The 20,644-nt window shown below is 42.0% G+C and overlaps 1 protein-coding gene and 1 long non-coding RNA gene across 2 annotated transcripts; one reads left to right on the top strand and one right to left on the bottom strand.

Annotated features, from left to right (window-relative positions):
• Positions 1-1,301, top strand: LOC139294715 (uncharacterized). Its single transcript, XR_011598408.1, has 4 exons — positions 1-206; positions 298-478; positions 772-897; positions 993-1,301. It is a non-coding gene; the product is annotated as an uncharacterized lncRNA (long non-coding RNA).
• A 5,411-nt stretch (positions 1,302-6,712) lies between these two features.
• LOC139294482 (calcium homeostasis modulator protein 2-like) lies at positions 6,713-9,682 on the bottom strand. The gene is made up of 2 exons (XM_070916391.1): positions 9,131-9,682; positions 6,713-7,126 (listed from the first exon to the last, which is right to left on the bottom strand). The coding sequence occupies exons 1-2, from the start codon at positions 9,680-9,682 to the stop codon at positions 6,713-6,715; spliced, it is 966 nt and encodes a 321-aa protein (XP_070772492.1).
• Positions 9,683-20,644: the final 10,962 nt, after the last annotated feature.

Below are 20,644 nucleotides of genomic sequence, written 5' to 3'. Positions count from 1 at the left end.
ACCACCGTAGTTACCACAGGTGACCAGCAAACGGGAGATGACTGTATGGAAGCCATATCTCTTCTCTTCACCACACAACAGACTGTGACTTAGTATTTCAGAAGATGAGAGAAACCTTCCAGTACCGTCAGCAAATTCTGCATGATCCACAGCACTCAGCTGATGTACTACAAATGTTTCCTCGCTTCTTGGACACTAAAGGACTGGTAGGTATTAAAAAATGATTTGAAAAAGGTGTATTCAAATATTAGGTTTACATTAGGTGGCTGAAATAGTTGTCCTTTCCTTTTTAATTAGATTTTGCAAGACTTCTCACTGATGTTTGGGGAAGAGGCCGCATCAAGGTTCCTGCAAAAATGGAACACCAGTTTTAGAGACAAAGTCATTCAGGAGGCCAAGAACCTAAAGGAGACCTCACTTCTAAAACGACATCTGGCATCTGCTCTGAATGAAGGATCTGACACCACTGATGATCCAGGTACATCATCAAAATCAAATAAAATCTCCAGGATGCAGAAGGATTTTATTGATTACTTCCCAGAAGAACAAGCTGTATTGTTAAATAACTGAAATCTGTTTGCATAAAAGTTTATTATTTAACGTTTAACATAAATAATGTTCTGGTCTCTAACAAACATTTGTTATAACTAGCACACTTTTACTTTCTTATTTTAAAAGATTATCGTAAAACAAATACGAGGTATGACGGAATCTAGAGATGCACAAAATAGGCCATTTTAAAATAACTAGTGTTATTTACTCTATTTCCAGTGGGACAGTGATATGTCGTCTCTTCTTGTCCTGCTGCATCTTCTCACACCACAACCGACTGGAAAAAAACGGCCCTAGAAAATCGGCATTAAAGAGGCAACAGATCATCTGGTGAAATTTCAAAAGGTTTGTGATTAACACTATTTCATTCAAAATACTGCAGTGAATTTAACATTTTTTAAGCAAATTATTTATAAGGTGATGTTTTCATTGTGTTTCAGTCATGTCAAAGCCTTGAGGATCATCTGATGACCACCGAAGGAGGCTCTCAGCCGTATCTCCTTGCCACAGGGACTTCAAAAGTGCAGGTTTTCACCTTTTACGTGGTCTTGGACAAAAAGCTTGTACCATGTCAGTCATGTACGTCCTTGGGGGCATTTGATGAGCTATTTAAGTCTCATTTTGTCTTCAGTGTGAAGTATGATGATTCTCTGTCCAGCCTGTGCACATTTTTGCAGACAACTGTGTACAGTATTGACATTGGTAGAACTGAAGAAAGCTTCCGTCACAAAAGTCTTCATAAACGTCAGATCGAGTGAATGTTTGCATCATCTCACAAATGTTTTCATTTCTGAAAATGAACTGGAATGTTTTTAGAAAGGGAACATAGATGAATTTATCATTGACAGGAACTTGTTCATAAGTCCCAGTTGTATTATTTCGTCTGGCATCATACCTAACACCAAGGTGCAGTTCAACTGGCTGCACTATACCCCATTTGTCCTTGAAATACTTCTTCCATTTGGTATCAGAGTTCAACTGGCTAAAAGGGTTTTCCAAACTTTTAAATACCTCTTCAATGGCTGACCTGCATGAGTTGTTCTCTGGGATTAAGTTCAATATTTGGTCCTGAATATTAGATTGCAGCTCTTCCACAAATTCCTGTAAATTCTCAATAGTAGAAAGAACTACAGTATTTGGTACACCGCTTCCCAAAAGCTTGCCTACAATGGAAGCACACATATCTTTCTTGTGACTGGACATTGGAGCGACTGTTACAGCATTTTGGCACTGAGATGAAGTTGAGGGTAGTTCATTTATGGACTGAGAATTGTTGCATTCTTCTGTGTCACAGTTGGAAAGGGTTTCATGAGGCACACGTATCAGTTAAAGCATGTATCTTAATAAGATGTCTCCTAAACCCAGAATAACTAGAGAACTGCAAACAACAACCTGTCTGACCGAGAACTACAGTGAAGGATGACTTCTCCTTCCCTGTGGTGCGTATAGATACCGTACTGGTCCCTGTTTTCTCGACAGTACGGTTCACGGGGATGTCAGAGGTGAGGGGGACCTCATCCATGTTGGTGATGTGTTCTGGCCGGATCTTCTTTTCAGTGATCTTGTTCTTGCAGTAGGTGCGGAAAATGGCCAGCTTTTCTTCGTAATCCTTTGGCAGTTGCTGCGAGATGGTAGTTCTTGTGCGGATGGAGAGATTACGCCTTTTCATAAAACGGAAGCACCAAGAAGGACCTCCTTGAAAGTCGTTGATCTTCATGTCACGTGCTACCGCTGTTGCCTTGAGTCGAATAGAGACTGTAGAGACGCTTCTACCTGCTGTTCTCTGTTCAATAACCCACTGTTCAATTTTGTCCTCTAACTGTGGCCATCTCGCTTTGTTCCCTGGGAAACTCTGTTTGGTCTTCTTTACTTGGCGCAGGTCATCTTCTTGCTTCCTCCACTTCCGTACCATTGATTCATTAATGTTGAATTCTCTCGCAGCTTCTCTATTCCCATGTTCTACTGCGTGACTGATAGCCTTGAGCTTGAAATCCGCTTCGTAAGCATGTCTCTTAACAGGTGCCATTTTGGGGTCCTTACCTGTTGAAGCACAGTGCGTATTACTCCGCGAGGCTCCTGACTACGGTAGCCGTAATGCTCCGAAAATCCATCAAGCGGTGTGGCTTCGTAGCTTACCAAAGTCGTACTAAAACATTTTGACAGATTTTTGAGAATCGTGTACCACATAAAATCGGTTCGAGGTCAGTAAGCACAACCAGAATTAATACATAAGGTGCACCGGATCATAAGGTGCACTGTCAATTTTCGAGAAAATTAAAGGATTTTAAGTGCGCCTTATAGTCCGAAAAATATGGTATCCTACGATTACTTTGAATGTGCAAATCCTCTTGGGTCAAAAAAAGGTATACATAAAGTTGGCTGCCTTTACTTCATTCTCAGAAACCTTCCTCCAAAGCTGAATTCTGCCCTGATGAACATCCATTTGTTATCATTGTTTCATGCACAAGATGCTAAGAAATATGGTATTGATGAAATACTGAAACCTTTAATAAGGGACTTGAAAATACTTTAAACTGATGGGGTTCCTGTTCTGTTTGCTGAACAACCTATATGTGGTACGCTTGCACAGATTACAGGAGATAACTTAGGTATGCATATCATTCTTGGGTTCTTAGAGTCATTTAGTGCAAATTATTTCTGTCGATGTTGCTTAATTGACAAATGTTCAGCACAGTCAATTTTCTCAGAGGATGACCCAAGTTTGACTTTAGGTCATCTGACTTGAATGAACAACACTATGCCAGTTTGGTAGAGGATCCTAAATGAACGTCTTCTTTTGGCATCAAGAGAAAAAGCATACTTAATACTTTGCAGTATTTCAATACTGCTGAGAACTATGCTGTTGACATCATGCATGACTGACGCTTGTTGCTCTTGTTGCTGAATATTATAAACATTGTGTTTTCATACTCAGTCACTGAGGGAATGACTGTGTATTAAAAGCACCTTATTGTTGAATCATCAACTCTTCAAAGAGTTGTACCCATCGAAAAACTTGCTTCCAAAACATAATTTCATGGTGCACTACCCAAGGTGCATCAGAAAGATTGGACCACTCATTCATATCTGGAGCTTGAGGTTTGAAGCAAAACACAAATTTTTTAAAGATTGTGTGAAGAACTGCAGACCTCACCAACAGACCACAGTATGTGAGGCTCTGGGACTGATGTGGTGGTCTGTAGCACGGGGGCCCCCCAGGGTACGGTTCTCTCTCCATTCCTCTTCACCCTCTACATTTATTGTTTTTATTGTTCTGACGACTAAATCTAATGCAGTGTGTATGTTATTGACTGTTTTATACAACTTAAGCTGCACTGTTATGACCTTGAAGGTGGTTTAAATGTAAATGATTTGTAATTTGTAATAACAAATCTGTTGTAAACAGTACATTGCGCAGCAGTCATTTTTACATAAAATATATGAATAATATAGAATTGTTAGCTCTAAAAGAGGGTAGAATTAAATATATTTTAAGTGTTCCTCCTAACACTGGTAATGAGTTAATATTTAAATTAACTCAGTTTTAGTGTTACATATACTCTATATCAGATTAGAACTTTAACACTTGAGGAGTAAAATTTTAAATCAGAAAAAGGGGTTCAAGATCAACTAAAAAAAAGAAGTTATTTTTACTCAGCTCTGGAGTCTATGCGATAGTCACGCATGTACACTAAAACTGAGTTGTTTTTGACTCACAGGGAGTTTATTCCAAAAGCCAAAATTTGCTGTGTACAATTACTCATGAGTAGAATACTTAGCATACACAAGGTTAGCTGAGATACCCCTATTTGTTCTCAATGAATGAATGCGATGCTAAATGATGGCTTTGTAGCTAGTGCATACAACGTCCGACAATAGACAATCTGACCACGGTTGATACACAACACAATAACCGCCCACGGATGATGCTTATGTCGGGTGTAAATAGCAGAGTAGCTGCCTGGTTCACACAGGAGGCTTCTGCCGGCTTGCGATAGCTTTGGCATCTAGTCTATTTTTCTCTGCGCACCGTGAGCGAATCTGGCAACACACTGATAATCTATGACAAACTAAATATACATAGGTCGATTATGAGACAATGGGCCCCTGTGCACAGACGCATAAAAGGCCCCCAGACAGGGCAGATACACTGACTTGCAGCCAACAGCACAATAACTAAATTCACCTGCATCTCAACAGGATTTACTGCACAGGAACAATGACTTGAAATAAATTCCACTGTATCTCAACAACACAGGATTTACAGCACATGTACACTCAATTAAAGCCAACAGGGCATTAACAAAATACAATACTCTCAACCTCAAATAAGAGATAAGTTTAAGCCACCTCTAATATTTTGTCCACCCCTGCCTTGCATCTCTCTTGGCTGGAAGAAAGCAATCCTTAATTATATACAAAGGTTGGGCGTAAGTTTTTCCAGCTGGCCACAGTCAGCCCAACAACCGGCGATTGCCGATATATAAGTGCCCCCTCTTTAGTCAAATTAATAAACTCACAAAATTCTACCCTTATTAGATTAAATGGTTATCTCAAACAATTAATAACTTTCATTTATAATTAAGGTAGAGTGGGACACAGTTTAAAGGTGTAACAGGTTACTTCGGTCAATTTAATAAAAGGGAAAGCGATAGCAAATTAACTGATCTAGTCTTGTTAATAGTGTACCTTTAATGTTGAATATTTTAATTAATTAAAATAGTCAAGATAAAGAATACTTAAATATTAATAAATTATCAATGCATACATCTAATGGTAATCCAATTACTATCAGGCCTGTAACATTAATCAGATAACAATACATTGAAGGAAATTTGGGGAGTTTGAGGAGTAGTCAAGCAAAAACAACCAATAACAACTTGTTATTATAATATACAACAGTTTATTATACCTTATCAGCAGTAAACTACACAGCCAACAGTTCAAGGATAACAAATAAAGCAGCATGAAAGAAAAAGGTGTGAAAAGAAAAACAGCGAGCTCAGTAACCATATGGTGACTGAGAACCTTGTGGAGTGTATAATCAATAAGTTATTGTAAACCACACAGGCTCATTACTGACCAGACTAAAACCATAAGTACCATCTAAAACTGCCAGTCCAACATAAGCTAAGCAAAACTGGGGAACACGAGCAGAGGCTACTTGTCAAAGGCCATTTCTTTGAAACTCAGGAAAACCCCAGTGGGCCTATATAGACTATGATGTCTGTTCGTCTATTTCTTGCAACTGTTGAATTAACTTTCATAGAATAATTTTGAGCTTTAATAGAACAATTTCTGAATTTGAACTTAACCACTGAATTTGCATGAATATTTGAATCATTTAAAAAAAATGTAATTAATCAAGTAGCATGATATTTTCACTCAGGCCTCATTCTTTCCTCACGCGGATACATAGGGGATGCGATCATACACAACACAACAAAAGGTTAAATGCTGTTCTGAAGTGGTAACGATATTTACAGCAAAATAGTTCCAATGTCCTTGATTGCACAAGTCTTCTCCAGTACATTATTCTTTGTTCAACAAACATTTTGGGCTTGCCTTCATCAAGTTGGTGTCTGAGGCCACTTCTGGTTTAGTTTAGTTAAGTTTCGTTTAACACTATTTATTTATATCAGCACCATCCACAAAATACATTAATCTCAAAACAAGAAAAGATGCGTTGTCCCAGTAGCTACTAGCTAATTTCCGTCTGTAGTTCCGGGGCAGGTTAAAAGAAACAATAAATAATCCTGAGAAGTCACATTTAGATGCTTGTCAACCTCTTAAACCAAGATTTTCTACCTAAAATTCTTAAAGATACAAAATAAAGTTAGGAAAATGTATTATTTTCTATACTGTATTCATGACAACATATGACAATATAGATTCTGTATCTGCTTGTTCCAACATTGAAGTACATTGAAGTACAACATGACTTAAAAACAATGGTCCTCGATGGAGTGGGGGGAATAGTGGGCCTCTGATACCTCTATGAAATACTGATGTAGTTTCTAAAATTGTCAGACAAAGTTCTGCAATAGGAAAGGAGTGGAGGGAAGGGGTTGTAGATACTGTTTGATGATCCAACACTCCATTTAAAGCATACTGATGCCTTTATGTCGCAGTCACTGGACCACCTTCCAGAAGAATACTGTCAGCTGAATACGTCCATCTCTTTGTCCATGGCCTCCATGTTATTCTCCAGGCTGTACGTGGCCCATTTGTTGAGCCTGCTGTACAGAGGCAGACCATTCTTCTCCCTGTAGAGGTAGACACCAGTCACTCTGTTCCAGTTAGTGTTGCAGATAGGACTAGCACTCTGGTGCTCAGCCAGCTGCTCCTTCTCTACCTTCTCCAGTGCCACAAAGCCAAAGAAACTCTTAACGTTGTCTGCGGCCAGGAGGCGGGCATGGACAGCTGCTGTGCGGCGGAACAGGGTCTTTTCGTTAGAGCGGTACTGAGACCAGTAGTCCTCCTGCTCGTAGCCCAGGGGAGAGGAGCAGCGCTTCATACACAGTATCAGAAACACTGCCAGAGACATTCCTGCTACCAGCAGCCAGCCTATCAGCTGAAAAGAACGAACAGTCATAAATAAATAAATGATAAATGATCTCACTTATATAGTATACTTAGCTGTAAAGCGCTTTGGGAACCGTGAAGGTTGAAAAAGCTTCACAGTTCCCAAAGCGCTTTACAGCTAAGTCTCATTCACCCATTCACTCACACATTCACACACCAATGGCAACTGAGCTGGCATGCAAGGTGCTAGTCTCCATCGGGAGAAACTTAGGATTCAGTGTCTTGCTCAAGGACACTTCCACATGACGGGGGCAGCCGGGGATCGAACCCCCAACCCGTTCTAACCAGCTTTACCTCCCGTGGTACTACCTGACTGAGCTGATACCGATATATTAACTTTGCAAAGAGCAGTGCACAGTGTTTATACATCTGTCCCCTGGATTCATAACAAAAACCATGAGGGCATCAGCTGGGTAGTAAGTTGTGGCACTTGACATGCCATAGCCTAGAGTCCACAATTGATCATGTGTAACAGGGTTGTTATAGATATGGTTCGCCAAAATTCAGTTTTGTATTCACTCAGTATTTGTATTTTGCAAGGAATTTTGTTATATATTTTTTCTGTTATATATGTTTTATTTTTTATTTCCCTTGGGAAAGAGTTTAATATCCTATTTTCTCTATGCAAGGCTCTGTTTATTTGAGTTACTGGAGCGCCCTCGTGTGGCGGGTGGTGGTATATATAGTGACCGGAAATCATCAGCGCGCCCCTTTGCTTGCTGATGTTTTCAACTACAGTACGTACTGAAACAGCTCCGTGATGCACTATAAATACTAAGTTATAAAATCAACTTTACCCTAATCAAAGTGGATATTAAGTGACATGAGTAGTCTCGTCACGTTTTGTGACTGTCAGTATGTTGTCATTTTGTATTTCTATCGTTTGGTAGAGTGAAGTTACCTTGTTAAGCCTGCTAGCTTATGTTGTTGTTAGCTGCAGTGGCTCAAGCAACTGTGTCACGAGGAAGTATTGCGCAACTGATGTAAGTTGGCGACTGCTTCAGTGTGTTGATTATATTCATATTCTTATGTGTAGGGGCAGAAGCTGTATGTTTCACCACCACCAACCACATTTATGTGTTTATCTAACAGCTGCTGTGTCACGGAATAAATGCTGTTAACCTGAGAGAAGTTGTCGAGTGGTCTCTCCAGTCTGCTGAGGTTGAACCAGAAAGAGGGGTTACACATGCAGTGTATTTTTTATCATTATATTATGAATTAGTGTTCTTCCCAAGAAAGATCATCAAAACCAGAAGTTCATAGCTAAGAACATTGTCATGAGGGGAATGTTAAAGTTAATCCTAAATATATCTGTTTTAGTGGATTTGGTAACACCTAATCAACTGTAGGCAACTAGTCAGTTCTAGTGTGTTTTTCACAATGCATGCATAATTCTTCAAAACTTGAATTATTCCATTATTATTTATTCCATCAATTATTATTAAAGGAAGAGAAATATCTGTACATATATACATATACATATATATACAGCTTCATACAGTGACATCATACAATTTCTGCAACTTGTGAAGAGGTCTAATCAGCCACAGTAATTGTGTAGGGGAAAATGTCTCTCAAAATCTGAGGATACCCATGGCACAGCAGTGCTTCTCTCCTGGGTGCAAGCTGCTGCTGGGCAAACCACAGTAAACCTAAAAATATACAATATAGTTCAGTGCACACCAGGATACTACAATTTGTTTTTAATGTAATTTGTCTATAAAATGTGTCAATTCCAATATCCTATGGTGTGCTGAAATATATTCTTTATTTTTTGGTTTGCTATATTTCCAAATATGTTGAAGTATTTATCCAATGTTTAATCAATGGGTTTAGATGGCAAATAATATCAAATGTAGCGGCCGGCATTCATATCTTTATATTTTACACTTCCTGTTCGCAGCTATAATAACCACAGTAAACCAATGTCTATTGAACACACAAGAGATGAAACTAAGACAGTCCTGCAAAATAAAACAAAGTACTCCACTACCTGAGATTCATATTTCAGTCGCCGCTCAATTGCAGCCCAGACGCCTTGAAGGTCCTTTGGAACAGTTCCTTGACACGGGAGTTTCGCCATGACCTCTGACCCCTGATCTGAGGGGAAGCCCTCCAGCGTACTGGGGTCAACAAACTCACTGAGGGCACATGTGTACGCCTGGCCCTGCAGCAAAGAGATAACCACCCACGTTAGCGGAGCTACCACAGCTCGCCCGATGATGGTTCCCAGCAGCGCAAAGGCTGCGGTTCCTGACAGCTTTCGGCACTTTCTGAGCTTACACTCGGACACCAGGTCCCAGGTGTTCTTGTTTGTCATTATTCCTACAAGGAAAAATGCCAGTGCTGGAACACCAATGGCAGCCAGGCCATAGCAGTAGTTCCTTCCAGAGGAACATGGACAGTTAAAGGCAAAAACGTTGTATGCAGTCTGGCTGGCCACAGTGCCCAGAGCGATCAGACCGTTGAAGATCATCACATCTTTACTCTTGAAGAAGAGAGACACAAACTTAAAGTTTTCTGTGACAAGTGCAGCGGCAGCCATGTTGGGATGTTGTACATTTACTGAGAATAATTCCAAAGGGTTTGGCTTACAGCAACGTCAGGCTGCAGAGAGAGAAAGAAAAGGGAAATAAATAAGAAACTTTTAGTTTAAGAGAAGCTTGTTTCAAACAAACACACTGCCTTCATTATTCAGTAGTCTGAAGCTGCTTGTGGCATCTTAAAAATAAATCCTGCCATTTGATTGAAAACAAAGAGTCACTATGGAATACAGTCATGCGAACTCACGCTCTCGCAGTGTCCGGGACTGGCGGGACATGTGTCTCAGCTTTTATAATCCATTATATACATCCAGTGCAATGACATCTTGGAAAAAACTGGGAAAAATATGTTGAATCCGAAACATAAAATCAACTTTATACATGCAAAGAGGTCCCTCTTTTTGCGTGAAACTTTTAGTCTGTGTTAGCAGTCGAGGCACCAGTGATGACTCACAGTTAGGACCTGCCCTCCAGATTCCTCCCCAGTGGAAAAAAATGGTCTGTAAGTGAAAACATGTGTTGCAGATCACAGAGCAATATGGTGACAAAGCGGTATGAATCACACATCAGGAAGACGTATTCACAGTTACAGACGGGATATACAGAGAGATAAAGAGGATATTGATTGATCCAGATTAAGTTTCATTGAACCTATTATGCTTTTCCTTATTTTCTGTGATATACATAGTGTTACCTGGGAGTTCACAACAGACTGATTCTGGACATATTTCACCTACCAGTGCAATACATGTGTGTGCGTGTATATATATATATATATATATATATATATATATACACACACACATACATATACAGTGTTATTGCATTTTTTTTCTTTACATAAATATTGTAAATGTATATATATATATATTTTTTTATATCTTTATTTGTATATACTTCTCATTTCTAAATGTATTCTACTTTTCTACTCTTGAATGGGAACACATGTAACTGTAATTTCCTCAGATGGTCATCTGCTCATGGCACAGCGGTGACAGCACACCCATGAAGAAAAAAGAAAAAGAAAAAGTTATTGAGCTGCTCTGCTCAGAACTACACTTATAGTAGTAGTACCGTAGTAATACTCTGGTTGTTCAGTATGTCTCACAGAAAGTACTTTTTCTGTTGTGAAGGAAAGTAGGTAGGTAGTAGGCAGTTTCTTGATGGACAGATGGCTTTACTCGTTGCTAAAGTAATTGTTAACTACTGCTAACTGTAGCTGCCATTCACTAGTTAGCTGTGCATGTAGCAGTCCTCTTAGCCATAGATGTATATATCTATACTCTTAGTTAGCTGACTAACCTTCTGACTCTCGGAGCCCGGGACTGAAAACCTCCTCCCGGCGGTCCAAAGCTCCTGTGCTGGCGGTGTAAACACCAACACTCCCCTGGTGCTCAGAGCGAACTGAGCTAACGGCAGCTACAGTTAGCAGCAGTTAGCAGTTACTTTATAAAGCTTTCTGTCCATCAGCAAACTCCATAAATCACAGAGAGTTGAGGCAGAGCAGCCGGAGGACATCAGAGGGAAAACCAGAAAACATTTTCTCCATAAAATGTTTCACCAAAATCAGTGAATAAAGTTGTGTGTTTGTTGTAGTCTCACACACTCCAGTAGCATCTATCGTTTTTCCAACCTACTTCTTGTGTCATTTGTGGTCTGATAAACAGTAAATTCATCAAATTCAGTGTCCCGTATATCTATTTTCCATGCTAAGTTACTGTTGCTGTCATATAGTCGACCACAGTGGCTTGAGTATGAAAGTGGTGCTCAGGGCTTAGAGGCGTCTCCCTGCCCAATCAGAAGAAAGTGGGCTTTTAGGGAGGTGGGCCTTGAAGAGACAGGAGCTCAAACGGCTTGTGTCAGGCAGAGGGTGAACTGAGGGGCTTGTACAGGAAATTGTACAGTACTGGTGCTCCCATTCAAGAGAAGAAAGTAGGGTTAGGGTTAGGGTAGTAGTACGTCATGGAGAGGATGTGAGACATTGTCCAAGATGACCCGCAGCTTGGACAGCATCCTCCTCTCTGACAGCACCGTCAGAGAGTCCAGCTCCAGCCCAACAATGACACTGGCCTTGCAGGTCAGTTTATTGAGTCTGTTGGAGTCCGCCACCCTCAGCCTGCTGCCCCAGCATGCAACAGCATAGAGGATAGCACTGGCCACCACAGACTCATAGAACATCCTCAGCATAGTCCGGCAGATGTTGAAGGACCTCAGCTGCCTCAGAAAATAGAGACGGCTCTGGCCCTTCCTGTAGAGGGTATTAGTGTTCTTAACCCAGTCCAGTTTATTGTCAATGTGGACTCCCAGGTACTTGTAATCTTCTACAATATCCACACTGACCCCCTGGAAGGAAACAGGGGTCATCGGCACCTTGGTCCTCCTCTGATCCACAGTCAGCTCCTTAGTCTTTGTCATGTTGAGCTGTAGATGGTTCTGCTCGCACCATGTGACAAAGTTGTCCACAGCAGCCCTGTACTCCTCCTCATCACCCTTACTGATACATCCAACTATTGCTGAGTCATCAGAAAACTTCTGAAGATGGCAGGTCTCTGTGCAGCAGCTGAAGTCCGTGGTGTAGATGGTGAAGAAGAAGGGAGAGAGGACAGTCCCCTGCGGGGCCCCGGTGTTGCTTACCACTCTGTCTGACACACAGTGTTGTAAGCGCACATACTGTGGTCTGCCAGTCAGGTAGTTGACAATCCAGGACACGAGGGGGGCATCCACCTGCATCTCTGTCAGCTTCTCACCCAGTAGAGCCGGACGGATGGTGTTGAATGCACTGGAGAAGTAAAAAAACATGACTCTCACAGTGCTTGCTGTCTTATCCAGGTGGGCGTAGACGCGGTTGAGCAGATGATGGCATCCTCAACTCCAAGTTGGCGAACTGAAGGGGGTCCAAGTGTGGCTTGACCAAGGGCTATAGCCGCTCCAGGACGAGTCTCTCGAGGGTCTTCATGATGTGGGAGGTCAGTGCCACGGGTCTGTAGTCCTTGGAGCCACTGGGATGTGGCGTCTTCGGCACAGGAACGAGGCAGGATGTCTTCCACAGCACGGGGACTCTCTGAAGACTCAGGCTCATGCTGAAGACATGGTGAAGTACTCCACATAGCTGGGGGGCACAAACTTTAAGCACCCTGGGGCTGACACCATCAGGGCCTGCAGCCTTGCTTGAGTGGAGTCTCATCAGCTGTCTCCTAACATGGTCAGCAGTGAAGCACACTGTAGAGGATACCGGTGGGGAGGGATGGAATCGTCAGGTTGAAGAGTGCCGTCAGCCTGGGGACTGGGGAACAAGGTGTGAGGAAAGCTCTCACAGGGGGGTGGGGGGCTGTGAGGAGCAGGAGGGGGAGGGGGGAGTGGAAAAGATGAAGGTCCTCATTTCACTCCAGACCTCTCTCATGTTGTTCTGCTGGAGTTTCCACTCCAGCTTCCTCCTGTACTTCTCCCTGGCCTCCCTGATCTTTACCTTCAGTTCCCCCTGAATTGTTCTCACCTCCTCCCTTTTGCCAACTCTGAAAGCCCTCTTCTTTTTATTCAGGATGGCCTTGATGTCCTTTGTCACCCATGGTTTGTTGTTTGAATAACAATGGACCATAAGTGTCTCATAAGCCTCCGCCGACCATCTCCTCACTGTCCTCGTGGTTGCAGGCTGGCTCTTCACCAGATGCACATAACAGGGGTTGAGGTGCACTAGGTTGTGATCTGACCTACCCAGAGGGGGGAGGGGAGAGGAGCTGTATGCATCCTTAACGTTAGCATACAGCAAGTCCAGGGTCCTCTCCTCTCTAGTAGGACAGCTCACATAGTGAAGGTGGGAAATGACTTAGCCATGGTGACGTGGTTCAAGTCACCCGAAATAGCAATGAATGCATTCGGGTGTTGAGTCTGTAAATGGGCCATGGCAGAGTGAATGACGTCACAAGCCGACTTCGGGCTGGCAGAGGGAGGGATGTAAACAGTCACAACAATGGCATGTGAGAATTCCCTGGGCAAATAGTATGGCCTGAGTCCAACCGCCAACAGTTCAATGTCCGGGCAACAGACACGATCCTTGATGGTGATGTGAGAAGGATTGCACCACCTGTTGTTAACGAGAACGGCAAGCCAACCTTTACGCTTACCGCTCCCGGTGCAATCCCTGTCCGCCTGGACAGTCTGAAAGCCGTCGATGGATACGTTGTCATTGGGAATGTCCTGGTGCATGTCTCTGTAAAGCACATTAAACTACACTCCCGGTAGTCCCTCTGACTCCTGGCCAGCGACGTTAGCTCGTCCATCATGTTTGCCAGCGATCTCACGTTGCCCATGATGACAGAGGGGAGACACGGCTTATATCTCCTCTTCTCCATAAGCCTCTGTTGTCTCGACCCAACTCTCTTCCCTCGTCGCTACGTTCCCCGTCTGCATCCTCTGTGTGTTTTTCTCCAGATTTCAGCAGGGATCTCCGATGTTCTGGTTTCCAAGCCGGCCAGCTTCAGAGCAATCAGCTGATCTCTGGAGTAAACAAAGCAGCCCAGAAGTTGCTGCGCAACTGTCCGATGTTTCAATGAAAGTAATTCCACGGTGAAAAAAAGTACCAGAACTCTCTCCACCAGCATGTTTGGAGAGGGCACAACTTCACAAGTCAGTATCTTAAAAAGTACAGTTAAATAAATAATAAAGGAATAAAGGAGAAAAGTAAGAAAAAACAAGAAAACAAACAGGAGCGACTGTAACAGATATACCGCAGTTATTCACATGTGATGGAGTGGTTGGACAGCTTTTGAAAGACGTCAGAGCGTTATTTAAAGGTTAGTTGTTATTTTTCTGTTATTCATTTTTGTTAATGTCTTGTTGTCTCAAAATATAAAAAGTGACATTTAACTTGTTTAGTGGTGTGAAGACATTATCATGCCTCAAGCAAGGACACTTCTCACATTCTTGAATATGATGTATTTGTCTGTAATTATTAATATACAATATACAATATAACATATATATATATATATATATATATATATATATATATATATATATATATATAAAAAATGGCATTCAGGAGATTTGTTACAAATGGAAATTAAGCTGCATCAACTCACTTCAATTTACAGGCCTGATCAGCAGAAGTTACGCAGAAACTAGTTGGAAATGAAGTTGGCATGATTAGCAGAAGTTAGGAAGAAACTAGTTGGAAGTTAAGCAGTAACAATTCAGATACATGCCTGTTATAAGTTACATGTAAGGTAAGTGGTGACAATTCATCCCCTGACGTGAATAGGCTATCATAAATGAGGTCTGTATGTTAAGTCAATGGTTTCAGTTAATTTTAAAAACTAAAAATTGGATAGAAAATATAAACAAAAGATACTTGGCAAGTAATTTCTATTAGATCATGCATGTTAGCGGGTGATGGGTCACCTACGTCAGGCTGAACCCTCAGCAACTGAAGTGACACACCAAGCCTACACCTTCAACTAGTCCATCCTTGAAAACAAGGCTGTGCCTGGTAAGGCAAGTTGTTAACCCCCAGATTCTGTTTTGCAGTGCTACACTCATTGCCTATCACAAGCAGGCAAGGACAACTTAGCTCTAGGTGAATATCAAAACTGACCCCCTCTATGCTGTATTTCCATGTAAAATAATGTAGGCCAAATTACAAAGGTATGTAATTCCTTTATATTTTGAGTCTAACTATGCCTATTAATTAACTTGGTAGGACTATATAAAATAAATTACGAGTTACTTATCAAAGACAATATAATTATACAATTATTTAGTTGCAATTTTGGTAAGAAATTTCAAGGAAGTTACTTGCTAATTATCATCAATTTACCAGGAAACAACGGACTTGGGAATAAAGTGTTTGTGTTACCTCATGGCTATCAGTTAACTTCATTTTAATTTCCTGGAAATGTATTAAAGAAATGACCAGCTATTTATTACCTGCTTATTGGGAAAAAGCAGAATAAAATTATTAACTAATGTTCTGAGGTAAATGTTGGGATAATTTGGGTGTACAGTGCATCCGGAAAGTATTCACAGCGCTTCACTTTTTCCACATTTTGTTATGTTGCAGCCTTATACCAAAATGGATTAAATTCATTTTTTTCCTCAAAATTCTACACACAACACCCCATAATGACAACGTGAAAAAAGTTTTTTTGAGATTTTTGCAAATTTATTAAAAATAAAAAACCTGAGAAATCACATGTACATAAGTATTCACAGCCTTTGCCCAATACTTTGTTGATGCACCTTTGGCAGCAATTACAGCCTCAAGTCTTTTTGAATATGATGCCACAAGCTTGGCACACCTATCTTTGGGCAGTTTCACCCATTCCTCTTTGCAGCACCTCTCAAGCTCCATCAGGTTGGATGGGAAGCGTCGGTGCACAGCCATTTTCAGATCTCTCCAGAGATGTTCAATCGGATTCAAGTCTGGGCTCTGGCTGGGCCACTCAAGGACATTCACAGAGTTGTCCTGAAGCCACTCCTTTGATATCTTGGCTGTGTGCTTAGGGTCGTTGTCCTGCTGAAAGATAAACCGTCGCCCCAGTCTGAGGTCAAGAGCGCTCTGGAGCAGGTTTTCATCCAGGATGTCTCTGTACTTTGCTGCATTCATCTTTCCCTCTATCCTGACTAGTCTCCCAGTTCCTGCCGCTGAAAAACATCCCCACAGCATGATGCTGCCACCACCATGCTTCACTGTAGGGATGGTATTGGCCTGGTGATGAGCGGTGCCTGGTTTCCTCCAAACGTGACGCCTGGCATTCACACCAAAGAGTTCAATCTTTGTCTCATCAGACCAGAGAATTTTGTTTCTCATGGTCTGAGAGTCCTTCAGGTGCCTTTTGGCAAACTCCAGGCGGGCTGCTATGTGCCTTTTACTAAGGAGTGGCTTCCGTCTGGCCACTCTACCATACAGGCCTGATTGGTGGATTGCTGCAGAGATGGTTGTCCTTCTGGAAGGTTCTCCTCTCTCCACAGAGGAACTCTGGAGCTCTGACAGAGTGACCATCGGGTTCTTGGTCACCTCCCTGACTAAGGCCCTTCTCCCCCGATTACTCAGTTTAGATGGCCGGCCAGCTCTAGGAAGAGTCCTGGTGGTTCCGAACTTCTTCCACTTACGGACGATGGAGGCCACTGTGCTCATTGGGACCTTCAAAGCAGCAGAAATTTTTCTGTAACCTTCCCCAGATTTGTGCCTCGAGACAATCCTGTCTCGGAGGTCTACAGACAATTCCTTTGACTTCATGCTTGGTTTGTGCTCTGACATGCACTGTCAACTGTGGGACCTTATATAGACAGGTGTGTGCCTTTCCAAATCATGTCCAATCAACTGAATTTACCACAGGTGGACTCCAATTAAGCTGCAGAAACATCTCAAGGATGATCAGTGGAAACAGGATGCACCTGAGCTCAATTTTGAGCTTCATGGCAAAGGCTGTGAATACTTATGTACATGTGATTTCTTAGTTTTTTATTTTTAATAAATTTGCAAAAATTTCAAAAAAACTTTTTTCACATTGTCATTATGGGGTGTTGTGTGTAGAATTTTGAGGAAAAAAATTAATTTAATCCATTTTGGAATAAGGGTGTAACATAACAAAATGTGGAAAAAGTGAAGCGCCGTGAATACTTTCCGGATGCACTGTATATCTAACCTTCCCTTTCTCTCCAAGATTCTTGAGAAAGCAGTTGCCAACCAGCTGTGTGACTTTCTACATGACAATAAGTTGCTTGAGGACTTTCAGTCAGGTTTCAGAGCTCATCATAGCACAGAGACAGCACTGGTGAAAGTTACAAATTACCTTCTAATTCCATCAGACAAAGGACTTGTCTCTGTACTTGTTTTGTTAGACCTTAGTGCTGCATTCAACACCATTGACCATCATATCCTATTACAGAGACTGGAACATTTAATTGGCATCAAAGGAACCGCACTAAGCTGGTTTAAGTCGTATTTATCAGATTGATCTCAGTTTGTACATGTTAACGATGAATCCTCCATGTACGCCAAAGTCAGTCATGGAGTTCCACAAGGTTCTGTGCTTGGACCAATACTATTCACCTTACATATGCTTCCTTTAGGAGATATTATTAGAAAACACATACATTTTCATTGCTATGCGGACGATACCCAGTTATATTTATCGATCAAGCCAGAACAACCTCATCAGTTAGCCAAGCTCCAAGCATGCCTTAAGGACATAAAGACCTTGGTGACCTAAAATCATCTGATGTTGAACTCAGACAAGACAGAAGTTGTTGTTCTTGGCCCTGAACACCTCAGAAACACAGTATCTAAGGATATTGTTACCCTAGATGTCATTGCCCTGGCCTCCAGCGCCACTGGGAGGAATCTCGGAGTTGTCTTTGATCAGGACATGTCCTTTAACTCTCACGTAAAACAAACTTCAAGGACTGCCTTTTTTCACCTCCATAACATTGCAGGAAGATCCTGTCTCAAACAGATGCAGAAAAATTAGTCCATGCATTTGTCACGTCTAGGCTGGATTATTGCAATTCCTTATTATCAGGCTGTCCCAATAAGTCCCTGAAGACTCTCCAGCTGATCCAGAATGCTGCGGAACGTGTACTGACAGGAACCACGAAAAGAGATCATATTTCTCCTGTATTAGCTTCGCTGCACTGGCTCCCTGTAAAATCCAGAATAGAGTTTAAAATCCTTCTCCTGACCTACAAAGCTCTTACTGGTCAGGTACCATCATATCTTAAAGAGCTCATAGTACCCTATTACCCCACTAGAGCACTGTGCTCCCAGAATGCAGGGTTGCTTGTGGTTCCTAGAGTCTCCAAAAGCCGAACAGCAGCTTCAGCTATCAAGCTCCTCTCCTGTAGAATCAGCTCCCAGTTTGGGTCCGGGAGGCAGACACACTCTCTACTTTTAAGAGTAGGCTCAAAACTTTGCTTTTTGATAACGCTTATAGTTAGGGCTGGCTCAGGCCTGCCTGTCCACTATGTATATGTCAGAAAATAAGGAAAAGCATAATAGGTCCTCTTTAAGATTTACTGTTTTTAAAGCCTTAAATGGTCACTATGTGTCTGATCACTGCTTGAGATCCTCCAACAGGGCCCTACTAATAGATCCAAAATTGTCACTAAAGGTGACCGGGCCTTTGCTCTTTGGACCCCTCAGCTGTGAAACTCCCTGTCTGGAGATCTCACACAGGCATAGTATCCTCTTTTAAATCTCTTCTTAAAACTCACTTTTATTATATGGTCTTAACTGATGATATTTGTTGTGCTTTTATATTTTTATCTTGTTTATATTTTAAGTTTGACTCTTATTTACTTGTATGATCTGTTGCTTGTTTTTATTGTAAAGCATTTTGTAACTCTGTTTTGGAAAGGTGCTATATAAATAATAATAATTATTATTTATCCATTGGGATGTCCCATGGAGTCCTGGCTGAGGTGGCATGGTGGCGCAGTGGTTAGCACAGGAGGTAAAGCTGGTGTCCTTGAGCAAGACACTGAACTGAACCCTAAGTTCCTCCTGTCAGAATGAGAAATACTTTATTGATACCCGGGGGGAAATTGTACAGTACCGGTGCTCCCATTCAAGATTAAAAAGTAGCATAAATTTAGGGCTGAAGTATGTACAACATATAAAAATAAGAAATAGAAAATAAAAAAGAAAGATAAAAATATACACATTTACAATATTTAAGTGAAAATAAAAGTAAAAAATATATACAATAACAATGTGTATGCATGTGTGTATATATATATATATATATATATATATATATATATATATATATATATATATGTATTGCACTGTTGTGTATGACATATATGTATTGCACTGGCACATTTAAAGAATAAATAATGAGGTAGTATATGAACAGGTGAAGTAGGTCCAGGTTTCCAGTCTCTTTCTTCTGAGTGTCAGTGATACTCAGAGGGACGAGTTGAACAGTTTGATGGCCACAGGCAGGAATGATTTCCTGTGGCGCTCTGTTATACATTTGGGAGGAATGAGTCTCCCACTGATGCTGCTCTTGTGCCTGACCAGCACGTCATGGAGAGGATGTGAAGCATTGTCCAAGATGCCCCGCAGCTTCCTCCTTGCTGACACCACCGTCAGAGAGTCCAGCTCCACCCCTATAACGTCACTGGCCTTGCGGATCAGTTTGTTGAGTTTGTTGGAGTCCGCCACCCTCAGCCTGCTGCCCCAGCATGCAACAGCATAGAGGATAGCACTGGCCACCACAGACTCATAAAACATCCTCAGCATAGTCTGGCAGATGTTGAAGGACCTCAGCTGCATTCAGAAAATAGAGACGGCTCTGGCCCTTCCTGTAGAGGGCATTAGTGTTCTTTACCCAGTCCAGTTTATTGTCTTTGTGGACTCCCAGGTAATCCTCTACAATGTCCACACTGACCCCCTGGATGGAAACAGGGGTCATCAGTGCCTTGGTCCTCCTCAGATCAACAGTCAGTTCCTTTGTCTTTGCGACAAAGTTGTCCACAGCAGCCCTGTACTCCACCTCATCACCCTTACTGATACATCCAACTATTGCTGAGTCATCAGAAAACTTCTGAAGATGGCAGGTCAATAGCTGAAGTCCGTAGTGTAGATGGTGAAGAGGAAGGGAGAGAGGACAGTCCCCTGCGGGGCCCCAGTGTTGCTGACCACTCTGTCTGACACACAGTGTTGTAAGCGCACATACTGTGGTCTGCCAGTCAGGTAGTTGACAATCCAGGACACGAGGGGGGCATCCACCTACATCTCCGTCAGCTTCTCACCCAGTAGAGCCGGATGGCTGGTGTTAAACGCACTGGAGAAGTCAAAAAACATGACTCTCACAGTGTTCGCCGGCTTATCCAGTTGGGCGTAAACGCGGTTGAGCAGGTAGATGATGGCATCCTCAACTGCAAGTCGGGGCTGATTGGAGGGGGTCCAAGTGTGGCTTGACCATGGGCCGGAGCTGCTCCAGGACGAGTCTCTCCAGGGT

Source organism: Enoplosus armatus, chromosome 12, assembly GCF_043641665.1.
Source record: "Enoplosus armatus isolate fEnoArm2 chromosome 12, fEnoArm2.hap1, whole genome shotgun sequence".
NCBI classification, from domain to species: Eukaryota; Metazoa; Chordata; class Actinopteri; order Centrarchiformes; family Enoplosidae; genus Enoplosus; species Enoplosus armatus.
Note: the sequence above shows the minus strand (reverse complement) of the source record. Positions and strands in the feature narration are given on the sequence as shown.

Excerpts from the sequence above, each read along its gene's own strand:
- LOC139294482 (XM_070916391.1), bottom strand. The coding sequence starts at position 9,682 with ATGGCTGCCGCTGCACTTGTCACAGAAAACTTTAAGTTTGTGTCTCTC. Across the intron at positions 7,127-9,130 it reads GACTGAAATATGAATCTCAG|CTGATAGGCTGGCTGCTGGT; the intron begins GTAGTGGAGTAC and ends CGTTCTTTTCAG.